This window comes from Stegostoma tigrinum, chromosome 12, assembly GCF_030684315.1.
Source record: "Stegostoma tigrinum isolate sSteTig4 chromosome 12, sSteTig4.hap1, whole genome shotgun sequence".
In the NCBI taxonomy this organism is placed as follows: Eukaryota; Metazoa; Chordata; class Chondrichthyes; order Orectolobiformes; family Stegostomatidae; genus Stegostoma; species Stegostoma tigrinum.
Window position 1 is genome coordinate 7,168,385 of NC_081365.1, and position 21,338 is coordinate 7,189,722.

Below are 21,338 nucleotides of genomic sequence, written 5' to 3' on the forward strand. Positions count from 1 at the left end.
ACCCCACCGTCTTCATGCTGTGGGGGTGTGGCATAACATATCCAAACAGGTTAACGGCTGAGCCAGCAACACCCACTTCACTTTTAAAAAAAATGTCTTTTTGATGCTCACCTGGTCCCTGCACAAACCTGATACATAGTTTAATCAGAGATAATGGGAACTGCAGATGCTGGAGAATCCAAGATAACAAAGTGTGAGGCTGGATGAACACAGCAGGCCAAGCAGCATCTCAGGAGCACAAAAGCTGACGTTTCGGGCCTAGACCCTTCTTCAGAGAGCCTAATCAATCTGTTGTGGTATGTTACAATAGGCCTCAGGGAGAAGTGGGCCTCCTGGCTCATAGGTGCAGGCACTACTACTCACACTATATCCCTGATGTTAACCATTAAACTACATCTCCTCCAAACCTTCGATTTTTGTTGCACTACCTCTTCCCCAATTCACTGATTTTTCATGTTATACTACATTGTCCGCAATTCCCTGGTTGCACCTAATATCCTGCGTCTCCCCAGTTCCCTGTTTCAATCTGTTATTCTGAGCTCCCTCCAGCTCTCTGATTCGGAATAATGGCTCTGCTTGTTAGACTACATTGCCACAAATTCTTTGATTCTGCCTGTTATTCTGCATCTCCCTATTCCATGAGTGTGTCCATTATACTGTTCTCCTCCAATACTCCATCCTGCTCCATCTTCTGCCTCCTCTGATTCCACCTGTTACATTATGTCTCCCCCAGATCTCTGATTCTACGAGCTAGCCTACATCTTCCTCAGTCTTCTGATTTAACCCATTATTCTTAGCCTTCCTAATTGTATGATTATACTAGTTATCCCATATCACCTTGGGTGCTCTGAATTTACCCATTAAACCAGGTATCCCTAATTCTCTGACTGTCCATCATTGTAAGCTCATGAACTTTTTCTCTAATCCTCCCTACCTGTCTGCCACACTTGTTTCCTCTGGAGCACTGTTTGAAACCCAAATTTCTGGCAAAGTTCCTACTTCGCTATTGATTTCTGAGGCTCGGTGTCAGTTTTTATTTGTTGCAGCGAAGCTCCCTGGGATATTTTACTGCTTTGTCGATGCTGTACAAATGCTTGTTATTGAGCCAGTAGGAAATACGAAAAGATATTTCCTTCGGAAGCATGGATAACTGTAACCTTGATGGGAACAGAGAGGAATTGATTAAACCACTGTGGAACCTTGTTAGTAATAAAGTTTTCAGAAATCCCGATAGAAATAAGCATCAAAAGCTGGCAATAATACCGACTGATTTACTTGGGGTCTTGTTGCAAATGAGATCAAGGAAAGTGACGATGACAGGGGAGAAATGGTTTTAGAGCGAGAGAACAATCATGGAGCAAAGTCAATGCTGGCTGGTGGAGAGAGGAAAGAACTGCATAGCCAGAGACATTTACGGGGAGAGCCTCTATGTCCACACAGTGTGTTCTCACACAAAGCTACTCACACGCTAATTCTTACATATACCTACTCACAAACTAATCGTCTCATATTTTTGCACTCACAAACTAATTGTCTCACATATACGCACTTACACAATAATCCTCTCACATATACACACCACACACTAACTCTATCACACATAAACAATCACACTCTAATCCCTTTCAATATTCACACGCACACAAATCCTCACATATACACACTAACCCTCTCACACATACACAACCACACTCTAATCCCCTTCAATTTACATACACACACTAATACTCACATATACACACTAACCCTCTCACGCAATCAAACATTCACAGCCAAAACTTACATATACAGAATCACAAACTAATCCTTACACATATACACACTTACACATTAATACAAAAATATACACACACGCCAATCCACACATATGCACACTCACACACCATTGTACATGCACATTACTAATTCTCTCACATATACACACAAGACACTATAACTCTCACACACACAATAACACGCTAATCCTCTCAATATACATACTCAAACACTTATCCTCTCACGTATACACGCTCACATAGTAACCCTCTCACATACCCACGCTCAAGAATTGGGTAGATGAAGACCTAGTGATACTATGGTTAGACTAATAATACAAAGACCCAAATAATATCTGGGGACCTGAGTTCAATTTCCATCACAACAGATGGTGGAATCTGAATTCAACAATATTTTAAGAAGTCTGGAATTGAGAATCCATTGATTACCATGAAATCAAAACCCGCCTGGTTCACTAATTTCCTTCAGGGAAGGGAAACCAGCCACCTTCACCTGGTCTGGCCTACATGTGACTCCAGACCCGCAGCAATGTGATTGCACCCCAATTGCGTTGCGAAATGGTTGAGAAAGCCACTCAGTTGTACCAATCGTTACAAAGTCTCAAAGAAATGAAACCGGACGGATCACCTGGCATGGATCCAGGCACTGGAAAGAACAATGGCCAGAGCAGCCCTGCTGAACCTGCAAAGTCCTCCTCACTAACATCTGGGGGTTCGTGACAAAATTGGGAGAGCTGTCTCACAGACTAGTCAAGCAACAGCCTGTCGCAGCCATACTCACAGAATCACACCTTACAGACAATGTCCCAGACACCACCATCACTGCCCCTGGATATGTCCTGCCCCACCGGCAGGACAGACCCAGCAGAGGGGGCGGCACAGTGGGATACAGTTCGGAGGGTGTTGCCCTGGGAGTCCTCAGCATTGATTCTGGACCCCATGAAGTCTCATGGCTTCAGGCTAAACATGGGCAAGTAAACCTCCTGCTGGTTACCACATACTGTCCTCCCTTGGCTGATGAATCAGTACTTCTCAATGTCGAGCAACACATAGAGGAAGCACTAAGGATGGCAAGAGCACAAAATGTACTCTGGGAGGAGGATTTCAACGTCCACCACCAAGAGTAGCTGAGCAGCAGTGCTACTGATCATGCTGGTCCGGTCCTAAAGGACATAGCTACATCCAGCATCCAGTCGTGAATAGGTTTTTTTCTATTAATTTGTGGGATGTGGGTGCCCCTGGCTGGCCAACATTTATTGTCTGTCCCTAGTTGCCCTTGGGAAGGTGGTAATGAGCTGCTTTCTTGAACCACTGATCTCCTCCTGCTGTAGGTTGACCCACATTGCCAGAAAAACGCATCTGGTTCTCTCATGTCTTTTAGGGAAAGAAACTGACATACTTCCCTGGTCAGGCCTCCATGTTACTCCAGACCCACAGCAATGTGGAGGACTCTTAGGGATGGGCAATAAATGCGGCCGAGCCAGCAATACCCGCATCAAGTGAATGAGTAAAGAATAAAGGAAGTAAGTTGCTTGCTGCAGTGTTCCTAGCTTCTGGCCTCCACTTGCAACCATTGTGTTTGCGGTGAGTCCAGTTGAATTTCTGATCAATGATAAATGGCAGGATGTTGACAGAGGGGGATTCAGTGATGGTAACACCATTGAATGTCATGGGGGGGGTGGTTAGATCGTCTATTATTGGTGATGGTCACAGCCGGTCAGTTGTGTGGCATGAATGTTACTTACCACTTGTCAGCCCAAGCCTGGATATTGTCCAGATCTTGTTGTATCTGAACACGGACTGCCTCAGTATCTGAGGAGCCATGAATGGTGCTGAACTCTGTGCAATCATCGGTGAGCATCCCCACTTCTGACCTTATGATGGAGGGAAGGTCATTGATGAAGCAGCTGAAGATGGTTGGGCTGAGGACACTACCCTGAGGAACTCCTGCAGAGATGCCCTGGAGCTGAGATGACTGACCTCCCACAACCACTTCCTATGTGTCAGGTATGACCCCAACCACCGGAGAGTTTGCCCCTGGTACCCATTGATTCCAGTTTTCCTCGGCTCCTTGATGTCAAACTTTGTCAAGTGCAGCCTTGATATCAAGGGCTGTCACTCTCACCTCAGCTCTAGAATTGAGATCTTTTGTCCATGTTTGAACCAAGACTGTAATGAGGTCAGGAGCTGAGTGGCCCTGGCGGAACCCAAACTGGGCGTCACTGAGCAGGTTATTGCTGAGCAGGTGCTGCTTGATCGCACTGTTACTGACACCTTCCATCACTTTACTGATTATCGAGGGAGACTGATGGGGCGGTAATTGGTTGGGTTGGATTTGACCTGCATTTTATGTACAGGCCATACTTGGGCAATTTTCCACATTACCAGGTAGATATCAGGGTTGTAACTGTACTGGAACAGCTTGGCTAGGGGAGCGGCAAGTTCTGGAACACAAGTCTTCAGTCCTCTTTCTGAAATTTTATCACAGTCCAATGCCTTTGCAGTATCCAATGTCTTCAACCATGTTTTGGTATCACATGGAGTGAATCGAATTGGTTGGAGGCTGGTATCTGTAATGCTGGGGACCACTGGAGGAGGCTGAGATGGACCATTCACTCGGTACTTCTGGCTGATGATTGCTGTGAATGCTTCAGCCTTATCTTTTGCACTGATCTGGTGGGCTCTTCCATCATTGAGGATGGGGATATTTGTTGAACATCCTCCTCCAGTGAGTTGTTTAATTGTCCACAACAATTCACAACTGGATGTGGCAGGATTGCAGAGCTTAGATCACTTTGCTCCGTCTATCACTTGTTGCTTTCGCTGCTTGGTGTGCAAGTATTCCTGTTTGGTGGTTTCACCAGGTTGATACCTCATCTTCAAGTGTGCCTGGTGCTTCTCCCGGCATACTGTCCTGCATTGTCCATTGAACTAGGGTTGATCCTCTGGCTTGATGGTAATGATTGAGTGGGGGATCTGCCAGGCCATAACGTTACAGATTGTGCCCAGTCTTGACTTGCTAGATCTGTGCGAAGTCTGTCCCATTTAGCATGGTGATAATGTCACATTACACAATGAAGGTTGTTCTCAATGTTAAGGAGAGTGTGGGAATGAAGAAATGTGCAATGGTCACTCTTCTTGATACTGTCATGGACAGATGGACCTGCAGCTGGCGGATTGGTAAGGATGAGGTCAAGTATGTTTTTCCCTCTTGTTGGTTCCCTCACCACCTGCCACAGACGCAGTCTAGCAGCTATGTCCTGGAGGACCCGACCAGCTCAATCAGTAACACTGCTGCTGCCGAGCCAGTCTTGGTGGTGGGCATTGAAATCCTCCACCCAGAGTACATCTTGTGCCCGTGTCATCCTCAGTGTTTCCTCACAGCGTTGTTCAACATTGAAGAACATTGATTCATTAGTTGAGGGAGGACAGTATGTGGTAATCAGCAGGAGGTTTCCTTGCCCATGTTTAACCTGAAGCCACGAGACTTCATGGGGTCTGGAGTCAATGTCGAGAACTCCCACAGCAACTCCCTACTGACTGTATCCCACTGTGCCGCCCCCTCTGCTGGGTCCTCCTGCTGGTGGTTCAGGACATATCCAGGGATGGTGACGGTGGTGTCTGGGACATTGTCTGTAAGGTATGATTCTGTGAGTATGACTGTGTCAGGTTGTTGCTTGACTAGTCTGTGAGACAGCTCTCCCAATTTTGCCACTAGCACACAGATGTAAATGAGGAGGACTTTGCAGGTTCAGTGGGGCTGCTCCGGCCATTGTCCTTTCCCGTGCCAGGATCAATGCCAGGTGATCCGTCTGGTTTAATTTCTTTGAGACTTTGTAGAGATTGGTACAACAGAGTGGCTTTCTCAGCCGTTTCACAGAACACTTGGGAGTCAACTACGTTGCTGTGGGTCTGGAGTCACATGTAGGCCAGACTAGGTGAGGGTGGCAGATTTCCTTCTCTCAAGGGCATTTGTGAACCAGATGTCTTTTTCCTGACAATCAGCAATGGTTTTTTAGTGATCGGTATATTCTTAGTTCTAGGTTTTTTTTTTCTTTATTAACTAGTGAATTCAACTTCCACCAGCTGCTGAGGTGGGACTCGAAACCGGGCCCCAGAACATTAGTTGAGTTTCTGGATTATAGTCCAGCAATAATACTACAAGGCCATTGCCTACCAATGGTGGTGGACAATTTAACTACTCACTGAAGGAAGAGGCTCCACAAATATCCCCATTCTCAATGATGGAAGAGGCCAGCACATTGGTGCAAAAGATATGGCTGAAGCTTTGGCAGCAATCTTCAGCCAGAAATGCTGATTGGAGGATCCATCTTGGCCTCCTCCAGTGGTTCCCAGCATCACAGATACCAGTCTTCAACCAATTTGATTCACTCTATGTAATATCAAGAAATGGTTGGAGACATTGGACGCTACAGAGGGTTTGGGCACTGACAACACTCTGGCAATTGTACTGAAGGCTTGTGCTGCAGGCCTTGCCGCTCCCCTAGCCAAGCTGCTCCAGTACATTTACAACACTGGTATCTACCCAGCTATATGGAATATTACCCAAGTACGCCTTGTGTACAAAAAACAGAACAAATCCAACCCAGCTAGTTACTGCCCCATCAGTCTACTCTCGATCATCAGTAAAGTGATGTAAGGTGTCATTGACAGTGCTATCAAGCAACATCTGCTCAGCAATAACCTGCTCAGTGACACCCAGTCTGGGTTCCACCAGGTCCACTCAGCTCCTGACCTCATTACAGCCTCGGTTCAAACATGCACAAAAGAGCTGAATTCCAGAGGTGAGGAGAAAGTGACACTCTTGATATCAAGGCTACATTCGACCAAGTGTGGCATCAGGGAGCCCCAGCAAAACTGGAATCAATGGGTATCGGGGCAAACAGTCTAGTGGTTAGAGTCATACCTGGTACACGGGAAGATGGTCATGGTTGTGGGAGATCTACAAGGCACAAGTCAGGAGTGTGTTGGAAGTCTGCCCACTTGTCTGGAAGAGAGCATCCTCAACAACACTCAACTAGCTTGATACCATCCAAGACAAAGCAGCATTCTTGATTGCCATTGTAGACACAAGCTTCACTCCCTTCACCACTGACTCTCAGTAGCAGCAGTCTATCTACAAGATGCACTGCAGAAATTCACCAAAGTTCCTCAGAAAGTGCTTCCAAACCCACGACCACTTCCATCTAGAAGGACAGGGGTAGCAGATACATGGGAACACCACCACCACAAAGTTCCCCTCCAAGTCACTCACCATCCCAACTTGGACATACATCGCTGTTCTTTCACTGCTGATTGGTCAAAGCAGCTAAAGATGGTTGGGTCTACAATATTATCCTGAGGAACTCCTGCAGAATGGCCTGGAGCTGAGATGATTGGCCTCCAACAAGCACAACCATCTTCCTTTGTTCCAGGTATGCATTCAACCAGCAGAAAGGTTTCCCCCAATTCTTGTTAACGCTAATTTTGCTGCGGCTTCTTGATGCCATGGTCAGTAAACTGTGGCCTTGTTGTCAAGGGCTGTCACTCTCACCTCACCTCTAGACTTCAGCTTTTTTGTCCATGCTTGAACCAAGGCTGTCATGAGGTCACGAGCTGAATGGCCCTGGTGGAACACAAACTGGGCGGCACTGAGCAGGTTATTGCTGAGCATGTGCTGCTTGATAGCACAGTCATTTTACTAATGATCAGGAGTAGACTAACTTGAGCTGCCTTTTATGCACACGGCACATACGGGCAATTTTCTACATCGTCAGAAAGATGCTACTGATGAAGCTGTACTGGAATGGTTTGGCTGAGGGAGCAGCAACTTCTGGAGCACAAGTCTTCAGTACTATTGCCGGAATGTCGTCAAGGCCCATAGCTTTTGCAGCATCCAGCACAGCAACCATATCTTGACATGACATAGAGTGAACCGAATTGGCTGAAGACCTCTGGAGAAGTCCAAGATGGATCATCTACTCAACACTTCTGGCTAAATATTGTTGTGGATGTTTCAGCATTGTCCTTTGCACTTACTTACCGAAGATTTTACAGTCTGTTTTTATGTTTCTTGCAAGTTTACTGTCATTGTCTATTTTTCCCCTTTTAATGTAGACACATTACCAAAAAGATGTGGATGCTTTGGAGAGGGTGCAGAGGAGGTTCACCAGGATGCTGCCTGGTATGGAGGGTGCTAGCTATGAAGAAAGGTTGAATAGGTTAGGATTATTTTCTTTAGAAAGACGGAGATTGAGGGGGGGCCTAATTGAGGTCTACAAAATCATGAGGGGTATTGACAGGGTGAATAGCAAAAAGCTTTTCCCCAGAGAGGGGGACTCAATTACGAGGGGTCATGAGTTCAAAGTGAGAGGAGGAAAGTTTAAGGGAGATATGCATGGAAAGTTCTTTACACAGAGGGTGGTGGGTGCCTGGAATGCGTTGCCAGCGGAAGTGGTAGACGCAGACACGTTAGCATCTTTTAAGATATATTTGGACAGGTACATGGATGGGCAGGGAGCAAATGGACACAGACCGTTAGAAAAGGAGGGGAGTAGAGACAACCCTGGTAATTATAGATCAGTGAGCCTTACCTCAGTTGTTGGTAAAGTGTTGGAAAAGGTTACAAGGGATAGGATTTATAATCATCTAGAAAAGAATAAATTGATTAGGGATAGTCAGCACGGTTTTGTGAAGGGAAGATCGTGCCTCACAAACCTTATTGAGTTCTTTGAGAAGGTGATCAAACAGAGATGAGAGTAAACCGGTTGATGTGGTGTATATGGATTTCAGCAAGGCATTCGATAAGGTTCCCCACAGTAGGCTATTGTACAAAATGCGGAGGAATGGGATTGTGGGAGATACAGCAGCTTGGATCGGAAATTGGCTTGCTGAAAGAAGACAGAGGGTGGTAGTTGATGGGAAATGTTCATCCTGGAGACCAGTTACTAGTGGTGTACTGCAAGGGTCGGTGTTGGGTCCACTGCTGTTTGTCATTTTTATAAATGACCTGGATGAGGACGTAGAAGGATGGGTTAGTAAATTTGCAGATGACACTAAGGTCAGTGGAGTTGTGGATAGTGAGGAAGGATGCTGTAGGTTGCAGAGAGACATAGATAAGCTGCAGAGCTGGGCTGAGAGGTGGCAAATGGAGTTTAATGCAGACAAGTGTGAGGTGATGCACTTTGGTAGGAGTAACCAGAAGGCAAAGTACAGGGCTAATGTTAAGATTCTTAGTAGTGTAGATGAGCAGAGAGATCTTGGTGTCCATGTACACAGATCCTTGAAAGTTGCCACCCAGGTTGACAGGGCTGTTAAGAAGGCAAACAGTGTTTTAGCTTTTATTAATAGAGGGATCGAGTTCCGGAACCAAGAGGTTATGGTGAAGCTGTACAAAACTCTGGTGCGGCCGCACTTGGAGTATTGTGTACAGTTCTGGTCACCGCATTATAAGAAGGATGTGGAAGCTTTGGAAAGGGTGCAGAGGAGATTTACTAGGATGTTGCCTGGTATGGAGGGAAGGTCTTACGAGGAAAGGCTGAGGGACTTGAGGCTGTTTTCATTTGAGAGAAGAAGATTGAGAGGTGACTTAATTGAAATATATAAAATAATCAGAGGGTTAGATAGGGTGGATAGGGAGAGCCTTTTTCCCAGGACGGTGACGGTGAGCACGAGGGGGCATAGCTTTAAATTGAGGGGTGAAAGATATAGGACAGATGTCAGAGGTAGTTTCTTTCCTCAGAGAGTAGTAAGGGAATGGAACGCTTTGCCTGCAACGGTAGTAGATTCGCCAACTTTAGGTACATTTAAGGCGTCATTGGATAAGCATATGGACGTACATGGAATAGTGTAGGTTAGATGGGCTTGAGATCGGTATGACAGGTCGGCACAACATCGAGGGCCGAAGGACCTGTACTGTGCTGTAATGTTCTATGTATGTTCTATGTAAAAGAGATGACAGGTTAGACAGAGGATCTTGATCGGTGCAGGCTTGGAGGGCTGAAGGGCCTGTTTCTGTGCTGTGGGTTTCTTTGTTTCTTTGTTCCTTTGTAATCAGTATCCTGGCCCTCCTTAGCTAAATTCTAAGCTGCTCATAATCCTCAATCTGGCTACTTTTTCTAGTAATTATACATTAATCATCAACGGGTATAATATTATTCTAATTTTCTTTGATCAGTCATGATTAGGTCAGTGTTGTAATTCTTTCATCACTATGTAATGTTTCACTACTGCAACAAAGGAATTAGGTCTTAATTATTAATTATTGCCTTTCCATAGCCTCGATTGTATGGTCCTTACTGATGCTAGCACTGGACGACTCAAATCTCATATTGACATAGGAACAGGAATATGCCATTCATCCCATTAGCCTGCCCCACCATTCAATGCAATCATACCTGATCAAACACTTTGATGCCTATTACTCACACGACACCATAGCCTTGTACACCACTATCGCAGGTGAGAAATCTACCAATCCCTGCCTTAAACATACTCAAAGGCTAAGCTTCCATAGCTCTCTGTGGAAAACTCCATCAGATTCTCAACCCTCCAAGTAAAATGATTTCTCCTCAATTTGAACCTAAGTGGATCCCACTTAGTTTGAAGTTATGTGGTTTTGAAATGTATAGATCTCAAACTGATTTGCAGCCAGCACAAGACCCAATATCTCTTTCCTTGCCATCAAATATTTCTGTTGCAAAACATTAATTTTCTTTGAAACATAACTGATAAACTTGCCAATTCATCTTTCACCATCGTTAGTAAAACAGCACCGAATGCAATATCATTGCGACCAGTTTGGATGGTATTTATCATAATTGTGTACAATGCTCTGTTGTTTCTTAACTGCTGTGCTTGGCAACACACCTTTAAGGTTGTTAAGGGGACTCTGAGTTTCTTCTGTCCATTCAAACTTAAAGAAAGTTTAGATCTGTGTCTGTCGAGCCACAGGAAAGGAGCAAAGGAGAAAGATCCAGGAGGATTGAATGCTGCATGGAGTTTCTCATTTCAGTGCAATTATGACCTACCTCCAAACTGCTGGGCGATAAAAATGTTCAGCTGTGATTGATCAGAACCCTCTCCCCAAGAGAGGTTACAGAGGTCCCTGTATCTACAGAGATAGAGACTGCTCTTAATCATTGAGATGAATCATCTGTGCAGGTAACTGTAAAATGAGACAAAGAGCAAGCTTGAAGACATTTGAAAAATGTACTTCGGAAGATGCAGAACTGCTTTAGAATCCTCTTTGTTCTGATGTTTTAACTGCTCTTTCAATCTTCATGTGCCTGTAAGGAAATCAATGGAGCTTCAAGCTGGCCGGCCTTTGAGTTCAAGTGTAGAATAATAGAATTTTAGTGTACAAAAGGAGGCTATTTGGCCCATCATGTCTGTACTGGCTCCTGAGAAAGCTACCTAGCTAGTCCCATTCTCCAGCCCTATCTCCGTAGTCTTCAAAGTTTATCACTTTCAAACACATCTCCAGCTTAATTTTGAAACCTCCCATGGAATCCATCTCAATCAATTGCCTAGGCAGTGCATTCCAAATTCCAAAAACTCTGTGAGTCAAGACGTTTCTCCTCATCTCACTCCAAGCTCCCTTGCTGATAAGCTTGAAATTGTGACCCCTATTTACTGACACATCAACTCATGAAAATTGTTCGGAATTTTGAGCAAGTCAGTATGATTGCCTCTTAATCTTCTCTGCTCAAAGGAGAATAAGTCCAATTTTTCTGATCTTTCCTTATATCTAAAATCTCTCATTCCTGGTATCATTCTCGTAAATCTCCCTTACAGTGTCTCCAGGGCTTTAACATCTTTCCTTAAATAAGTGCCCAGAACTGAGCTCAATACTCCAGAGTCTGTAATTGTGAGGCTAGAAAAGTACAGCAGGTCAGACAGCATCAGGGGAGCAGGAAAGTCAACATTTTGGGCTGAAACCCTTCTTCAGGACCCAAAATGTTGACATTGCTGCTCCTCTGATGCTATCTGGCTTGTTGTGCTTTTCCAGCCTCACACCTATCGGCTCTGGTTTCCGGCATCTGCAGTTCTTATTGTCTCCACAGTACTCCAAGTGTGGTCTGACCAATGATTTGGAGAGGTATAGCATCACTTCCTTGTTTTAATACTCTATGCCTCTATTTGTAAACCCATGCATCCTATTAACCTCTTAACGCTGTTTCAACTTGCCTGGCCATGTTCAAAGAATTATACACTTGTATCTGAAGATTTCTCTTCTCCTGCACTCCCTTCAAAGTTGCACCATTGAGCCTGTATTGTCTCTCACTGTTCCTTCAACAAAAATGCATTGCCTCACATTTCTCTGCAGTGAATTTCATCCACCAGAAGGTTGCCCATTTGGCCAACTTGCCAATATCGGCCTGAAGTCTCTCGGGGTCATCCTAACAACGCACGCTTCTCCCTCGATAAATGTTACCTGCAAATTTAGAGATTTTGCCTTCAACACCCATCTCCTAATCGTTTACATAAATCAGAAAAAGCAAGTCCCCCAACACTGTTCCCAGAGGAACACCACTTTCAGCTCGGCTTCAATCTGGGAAATGCCCCATCAATACCCACCCTCTGTTTCCTATCTTTTAGCCAACTTCTAAACCATGCTGGTAAGGGCCCGTTAATTCTAAACATTTCTAATTTGCTAACCAACCTGCCGAGTGGCCTACCTGCCGCAAGGACATAACTGCTAGACTGGGTCTGTAGCAGGTGGTAAGGGAACCAATAAGAGGGCAAAACATATTTGACACATCCTTACCAATCTGCCAGCTGCAGTTACATCTGTCCATAACAGTATCAGTAAGAGTGACCATTGCCCAGTACATGTGGAGACCAACTCCTGCCTTCGCACTGAGAACAACCTCCATCGTGTTGAGTGGCCCTATCACCGTGCTAAACGGGACAGAATTCTCACAGATCTAGCAACTCAAAACTGGGCATCCATGAGGCGCTGTGGACCATCAACAGCAGCGGAATTGTACTCCAGCACAGTCTGTAACCTCATGGCCTGGTATATCCCCCACTCAACCATTACCATCATGCCAGGGAGAATGCAGGAAGGCATGCCAGGAGCAGGACCTAAAAATGACAGAAGGGTCTAGGCCCGAAATGTCAGCTTTCGTGCTCCTGAGATGCTGCTTGGCCCGCTGTGTTCATCCAGCTCCACACTTTGTTATGTCAGCTTGTCAGTTCTTTTCCAAACCACTCATCATCCTCATAGTCTCTTCACAAGTGCTGGAGAAATTAATGGGAAGATGTGACAAAAATCCCTGGGACGTGCTGACCTTCATCTTAAAGTTTAATCACTTACAGTCAGTATGATGTAGGGAGTTGTGGGGCAGGAACTCCGAGATTTTGATCCAGTGACACCTCGGTCACATGAAATATTTAATAATAAACAGGTCAGTGGTGGTTAGGGAGTGGGGAGGTGGGAAGGTGGGGAGGTGGGGCGTGGAGAGGTCGGGGGCTGATTTGGGGGTCGTGGGGAGGGAGCTAGTCATTGGCAGGATTTTGGGATAATGTCACAAGCATTGATGTTGGAGCCATATACAACTCAGAAAACCGGAAGGTTGTGGGTTCAAGAACCAGTCCAGAGCCTTCAGAACAAGATCCAGGTTGACCTGCCCGATGCACTACTGAGGGATTGCTGCACTGTCAGTGGAAGCATCTTTCAGATGAGATGTTAAACGGACGTGCTGTTTGCTTTCTCCACAAGGCTCAAATTAATTTCCCCTGGTATTTATCCTTCAATCGGTGTTAGAAGGAAACAATATTTGGTCTCCGTTGGATCTATAAAATTTCAGGTTAGCTGCTGTGTTACCCACATCCCAACAGTGGCTACGCTTTTCCAGTAATCTCAAATCTCACTCTGGAAAGTGCTTTGGGGTGTCCTGAGATTGTGAAAACTGCATATTCTTTCTGTCAGTTACACACAGCCTTCATTGTGCAGGTTACTTGGTATTTAGCATGTGCAAGTACTGCCCTCCCATGGCAACATCACACATACCCTTTGACACGTCAGAGATTTTTAATGTTTAAAATGCATCAACTTTGAATGACTTGCTTGGTTTTATTCAAATCTCGATTCGCTCTCCATTGCTTTTCCTCACCAGTACTTAAAACACCTTCAACACCTACAATGACAGCTAGCTAGAAAAATCACTTCAACGATAGTAAGGACTGCAGATGCTGGAGAATCTGAGATATACAAGGTGTAGAGTTGGATGAACTCAGCAGGCCATGCAGCATCAGAGGAGCAGGGAGGAAGATTTCTTCAGAAATTGGGTCTAGGCCCGAAACGTCAGCCTTCATGCTCCTCTGATGCTGCTTGGCCTGCTGTGTTCATCCAACTCTACACCTTGTATAGCTAGAAAAATCAGCAGGCTCATGGAAACACAACCATCTCCAAAACACACTCACACACTCTCTCTCTCTCTCACACACACACACACACACACACACACACACACACAATCCTTATTTGGGACTATGATATAATTTGTGTGTCTGTGTCAAAGTCTTGAAACTCCCTTCCTAGCAGCGCTGTGTCTCTCCCCACACCAAACAAACTGCAGTGGATCAACAAGGCAGCTCACCATCACCTTCTGAAGGCTGATTAAGAGCGGTCAGGAAATCCAGACCCAGACAACGAAGCCCATGAAAGAACAAAAATGATAGCATTCACAAGGGCTATTATCTCAAGAAAGACCTCTCCCATCCTGGTTATAATAGGGTGGACTGTGAGAGTCTTTTTCCGAGGATGATGACTTCAGCTTGTACAAGGGGGCATAGCTACAAATTGAGGGGTGATAGATTTAAGACAGATGTCAGAGGCAGGTTCTTCACTCAGAGAGTGGTAAGGGCGTGGAACACCCTGCCTGCCAATGTAGTTAACTCAGCCACATTAGGGGCATTTAAACAGTCCTTGGATAAGCATATGGATAATGCTGGGACAGTGTAGGGTGAGGGGCTTAGATTAGTTCACAGGTCAGCGCAACACCGAGGGCCGAAGAGCCTATTCTGCGCTGTATTGTTCTATGTTCTATGTTCTATAACATCATCCACCCTCTTACAGTGGGCAGAAGATTCAAAAACTTAAACACACGTGCAACCAGATTCAGGGACAGCTTCTTCCCTGCTGTTACTGGGTTCTGAATGGACTTCTCAAATTTTACATTTAAATGTTGATCTTGGTCTTTGTGTACATTGTCTGCAACCATAATGTTATATTCTTTGCTCTGTTCTCCAACCCTTGTGCACGTTGTATGGTATAATCTACTGCAAGCAAAACTGGACTTTTCACTGTACTTCAGTACATGCAACATGAATAAATCAAATCAAATCAATAATTCTAAGTCTGGTTCCTGGAGACTGTCTCTGAAAAATATTAATCTGGGCAGATATGAATTTTCAAAGGCCCACTGGCTGGTTAGAGAATGAAGTTTCTACATTCTGCTTATCAACAGCCTCTTAAACTCCTTAACTGGAATGTTGAGGGTTAAGTTCATTTGAGATCTCAATTTTCAATCTTGAATTCAGTGAACACGAATAGACTGGTACATTTTGGCTCAACATTGATGGGTTCTCAGGGAATGGGGGCGTCAGTTGCATGGGGACGGTTAGCGAGAACTGCACTCCATTTATTTTAAGATGACCTTTCCCAGGCCCTCTTGAGCCAGTTCCTGCATTCCACCCTCATCTGAAGCTCAAGTCTCTATTCACCATGGGTGCCATTGAGCCGCCAACGAGCTGTTCACTCAGACAGTGGCAGACCCCATCATGGCTACCATTTGCCTTTGTCACCAGTGCCAAGCAGGCAGCTCCTGATGTCTGGAGATGCTCGGTGTCACTGAACATGTGTTCAGTCTTATCAGGGAATTTACATCCTAAAATGATATCGTGATAATTTTGTAGCTTGAATCTAAGAGTTCAGCTGGGTCCACATGGAAAATCCAGCCACAACTTTTGTTGCTCATTAACCGGATGAGGGTGTTGCTGGCTAGACAGCATTTATTACCCATCCCTAATTTCCCAGAGGGCAGTTCAGAGTCCACCATTTTGTTGTGGGTTTGGAGTTATATGTAGGCCGAACTGGTAAGGATGGCGGTTTACTACACTGAAGGACATTAGTGAACTAGTGGGTTTTTCCCCTGACAATTGGTAATGGATTCATGATCATCATTAGATCCTTAATTCCAGATGTTCTTATTGAATTTAAATTCCACCATCTGCCGTGTTGGGATTCGAACCCAGGTCCCCAGGATGTGATCTGGGTCTCTGGATTAATAGTCCAGCAATAATACCACTCAGCCATCACCTCTCCATTGATGGGCAGGAGGCAGGATTTGAGGGAATTGAATGATTAAATAGAGCAGAGTGAAACTGGCCTGGTTGATGGACATTTCAAACACAGGGACATTACAGTAAAACATATGGCATGTAATTCCAGAGCAGCATAGCAGCTCAGTGGTTCGCACTGCTGCCTCACAGTGCCAAGATAACAAAGTGTAGAGCTGGATGAACACAGCAGGCCAAGCAGCATCTTAGAAGCATAAAAGCTGACGTTTCAGGGTCTAGGCATCTGCAGTTCTCATTATCTTTGAGCACAGTGCCAGGAACCCAGTTTCAAATCCAACCATGGCTGATTGTCTGTGTAACGTTTGCATATGGGTTTCCTCTGGGTGCTCCAGTTTCTTCCCACGGTCCAAAGATGCATAGGTTAGGTGGATTGGCCATGGTAAATGTGGAGCTGTGGGGGTTCAATGCTCTTCAGAGGATCTGCACAGACTCAATGGGCCAAATGACCTGTTTGTACACTGTGGGAATTCTATGATTCCCACATTTGGGAGGTGATGGTCTGCTGGTATTATTGCTATACTATTAATCCAAAAATCCAGATAATGCTCTGAGCAAAGTGTGAAGCTGGATGAACACAGCAGGCCAAGCAGCATCTCAGGAGCACAGACCTTTTGGGTCTAGGCCTGAAACGTCAGCTTTTGTGGTCCTGAGATGCTGCTTGGCCTGCTGTGTTCATCCAGCTTCACACTTTGTTATCTTGGATTCTCCAGCATCTGCAGTTCCCATTATCACTAATGTTCTGAGCACTAGGTTTCAAATCAGTCTGAAATTAAATGCCTGATGATAAGCATGAAACTATTATCAGAAAACCCCATCTGGTTCACTCATGTCCTTTAGGTAAGGAAATCTGCCATCCTTACCTAATCTGGCCTGCATGTGACTCCATGCCCTTTGATCATTAAACCCCCACAGCGTGGACCATCCTAACCCCCTACCCTATCCCTGCAATTCCCACCCTAGACGCTATGGGCAATTTACAATGGCCAATCTACCTTAACCCACATGCCTTTGAGCTGTGGGAGGAAACCGGAGCACACGGAGGAAACCCATGTAGACACAGGGAGAATGTGTAAACTCCACACAGACGGTCGCCCGAGGCTGTAATTGAGCCCGGGTCCCCGGTGCTGTGAGGCAGCAGTGCTAGCTACCGTGCCGAGAGGCAGCAGTGCTAGCTACCATGCCACCCCAGTGGAACATGGGGTTGGCTTTTAATTGCCTTCCTGAGCACATTGGGACTGTACACACGAGCCCAGCCAGTCACACACATGAATGATTTTTCTTTCAAAATGATACAATGTTAGGAAATACTTCTTTGCAAAATGTGGAATGGGAATCTGGAATTCTTGCCCCAAAAATGTAGCTGGAGGTTCAGAAAAAGTTTTAAAACAGGTTGCCAAATTAGTGTTAAGTGGGTTATTTGGCTGAGCAGGCTGGGACTTTTCTCCCTGGAGCTCTGCAGCTGAGAGAATGACCTTATGGAGGTTTAGAAAATCATGAGGGGCACAAATAAGGTGAAGTGCCAAGGTCTTTTCCCTAGGGTCAGGGGTTCCAAAACTTGACAGCATAGGTTTCAAGTGAGAGGGGAATGATCTAAGAGGGGCCTGAGGGGCATCTTTTACACGTGGAGGGTGGTAAGTGAATGGAACAAGCTGTCAAGGAAGGGTAGATGTTGGTTAAGGGTCAACATTTAAAAGAAGTTTGGACAGGTACATGGATAGGAAAGGATTAGAGGGATATGGGCCAAACTACCATAAAATCTGGATGTGAGTTTGCTCGCTGAGCTGGAAGGTTAGTTTTCAGACGTTTCGTCACCATTCTAGGTAACATCATCAGTGAGCCTCCGACGAAGCGCTGGTGTTATGTCCCGCTTTCTATTTATCTGGTTAGGTTTCCTTGGGTTGGTGATGTCATTTCCTGTTCTTTTTCTCAGAGGGTGGTAGATTGGCTCCTAATCAATGTGTTTGTTGATGGAGTTCCGGTTGGAATGCCATGCTTCTAGGAGTTCTCGTGCATGTCTCTGTTTGGCTTGTCCTAGGATAGATACATAGGACAAGCCAAACAGAGACATGCACGAGAACTCCTAGAAGCATGGCATTCCAACCGGAACTCCATCAACAAACACATTGATTAGGAGCCAATCTACCATCCCCTGAGAAAAAGAACAGGAAATGACATCACCAACCCAAGGAAACCTAACCAGATAAATAGAAAGCGGGACATAACACCAGCGCTTCGTCAGAGGCTCACTGATGATGTTACCTAGAATGGTGACGAAACGTCTGAAAACTAACCTTCCAGCTCAGCGAGCAAACTCACATCCAGAACCTCAACCTGAGCTACAAATCTTCTCAAAACTCGCTACCATAAAATCTTTGTGTACTGTCCGATCTCCAGTAATAGGGAGGTCCTATTCACAACCAAAGTACTAATGTGTCCATGTTGAAACTGCTGGGCACTCTTAACCACAGTTCAGGGAGTTCTGAAAGCAGGCTGCCATTAATGGGGCGCAAACCTAATTTAGAGTTATACCTTTCTCTCCCTGGCCTGAGACTAATGAGTGCAAGATGAGTTTTCTATCACAGCCAGAGGAGGAAGGGTCTGTGAACAAAATTCAGTTGGCAGGAGTAGTTTACTGATTATCTTACAGATCAAAATTAGCACGTGGGAAGGACCAGGCAAATGCTCAGAAATGTGATAGAGGTAGCACTGCATAGGAGCAAGGCCATTCAACCTGTTGAGTCCATAGTGTGTTGAAGAATAAGGCCTGTCAAACGCACAGTGAACAATGGAGGCAATGCATCAGCTCTAAATTTCAGGAGATTGACACTCAATTAGTTGAAACTCCTCCTCCAGGTCCTTCTGTAGGGCTATGTCATATCTGCATAGATGAGGCCTATGAGCAAAAGAAATGGAATAAGTTTCATTTCACAATTTCTAGCTTTTGTTCTCAGTGTATTTTTCTTTGAATTGTGAACATAATTACTCTGACTGGGGCACGAGGTCCTTTGTGGGCCATTGGTGACTCCCCACACAATGTGATCGCCCTTCAGAAAGCGAATCTGCAGCAAGAATTGGAAACTCTCTCGCCCTCAGGTCCATGCGCCTCCCAGCATTAGACTCAAAGAGGTCTACAGTCCAGAAAAGGTGCTTTGGCCCATTGTATCCAAGCTGGTATAAAACAGCCACCTGACTACTCTAATCCCATTTTCCTGCATTTGGCCCTTGTACTCCTGGGCATTGTGAGTGGAGCTGGATTCAGTGGAAACAGGTGACTGAGTTGGGTGAAAAGCCAGGATCATATCAAATGACAGAGTAGGTTTCACAGGCTGAGTGGCCTGCGCCTGCTTCTATGTTTTGTTTCTATGTTTATCAGTTACTGACACAGTTATAGACTTGCTTCCATCCACAACCCAGATTCTCTCTTTCTCCAGTCACATATCCCATGGAATAATAATGAAAATAAAAGCTCACCAGCAAAAAAAGCTCGCCCATAGAGTGGAAACAGGCCATTCAGCCCAAGAGCTTCCCACCCAACTCCTGCCTTTCCCATTGCTAATTGATCTAGCCTACAGATCCCTGGACGATATGGGCAATTTAGCATGGCCGATTCACTTAACCTGCACATCTTTGGACTGCAGGAGGAAAGCAGGGTACCCGAAGGAAACCCAGGCAGGCACAGGGAGAATGTACAAACTCCACACAGACAGTTGCCTGAGGGTGGAATCAAACCCTGGTCCCTGGTGCTGTGAGGCTGCAGTGCTAACCACTGAGCCACTGGACTGCCTAATGCTGTCTTGCTCGGAAAAGTTAGAGATAAAAATGCAAGCGTTTCCTTTCTCATTTCCATTGCATTTCTCGACTGGCTAATCTCTCTCTGCTCTTTCAAATTCCAACCCTATGCTGTGACTGACCTTTGGGGATAAGTCAACGACCTCAGTTTCATTCGAAGAATTCCCAGCTTCAGTTTGGGTTCCACCAGATAGGCCGAACTGAAGGTCAGCGAAATACTGGAGATGTTTCCTACATCTTCATTGACGCTGACGAGCAGAGTGACTTCCTTGAACTTCTCGAATGATTTTGCATACCTGTAAAGAAGTTTAAGAGTCAGAGCTATGGTGTTCTTTGAAAGTATATCAGAGCGTAGCGAATGGGACGAAAATCAAAGTGGTTGCTGTAGGTTTTAAATGAAAAAGGAAGTCACAGCAGGAGCTGGTGTGAATTTTTGATGTAAAACAGGGCAATTTAGCAGCAAACATACAAATTTAGATGCATTAGTGGACCATTTGGCCCTTCGAGCCTATGCTTCTGGTTAAAAAGCTCATGGTTGATCTGTTTGTGTTCTGAATTCCACATTCCCACCCTCCATCATAACCTTTGATACCCTGTCGAACATGAATCTGTCCATCTCCAACTGAAGAAAAATTCAATGACCCGCCTCTGCGTCCTTTCGCACCTCCAAATGCCACAATCCTCTGACTTAGAATAAAATTCCTAGAGTGTGGAAACAGACCCTTCAGCCCAACAAGTCCACACTAAACCTTAGACGTCCCACCCGATCTAAATGCTCCTGAACACTACAGGCAATTTAGCATGGCCAATCCACCGAACCTGCACATCTTTGGACTGTGGGAGGAAACCAGAGCACCCAGAGAAAACCCATGCAGACACAGGGAGAATGTGCAAACTCCACACAGACAGTCGCCCGAGGCTGGAATCGAACCCAGGGCCCTGGTGTTGTGAGGCTGCAGTGACCACCACTGGGCCGCCATACTTGACAGCACCAAACATCGCCTCATCTGTGTCCTAACAATTTTAAATCAGTGCCTCCTAGTTAATGACTGACCCACAAAAGGAAACGTCCAGATTGGCACCTCCTCTGCCACAAAAAGTGATTGAGGCCAAAAGATCAGATATTTTCGAGAAGAATTTAGATGTAATTCTTAAGGATAATGGAATCAAAGGGTATGGGGAAAAATTGGGAAAAGGGACTGAGCTAGATGATCAGGCATGATCATATTGAATGGTGTAGCAGGCCTGAAGGCCTGAACGGCCTCCTCCTGCTGCTATTTTCTATGTTTTTAAGACCATTCAGGATCTTATATATGCCAAGCAAGGCACCACACTCTTCTAAACTCTAGTAGAGAGGAGCACAATCTATTCAATCCCTTCTCGTAATATATCCAACTTATTCCAAAC

The 21,338-nt window shown here is 45.3% G+C and overlaps 1 protein-coding gene across 4 annotated transcripts in view; it reads right to left on the bottom strand.

The window, feature by feature from the left end:
• Positions 1-18,752: 18,752 nt before the first annotated feature.
• Positions 18,753-21,338, bottom strand: part of LOC125457255 (lipase member H-like) — a 45,346-nt gene continuing 42,760 nt past the window's right edge. For 3 of the 4 annotated variants that reach the window (XM_059650019.1, XM_059650020.1, XM_059650018.1), the window contains 2 exons: positions 20,054-20,227; positions 18,753-19,035 (listed from right to left, as the gene is read on the bottom strand). In XM_059650019.1, the coding sequence (XP_059506002.1) occupies positions 18,948-19,035; positions 20,054-20,227 (262 nt within the window). In that variant the 3' untranslated portion in view covers positions 18,753-18,947. Of the gene's footprint in view, positions 19,036-20,053; positions 20,228-21,338 lie in introns of those variants that run through there. The other variant, XR_009446524.1, reaches the window with a different exon arrangement.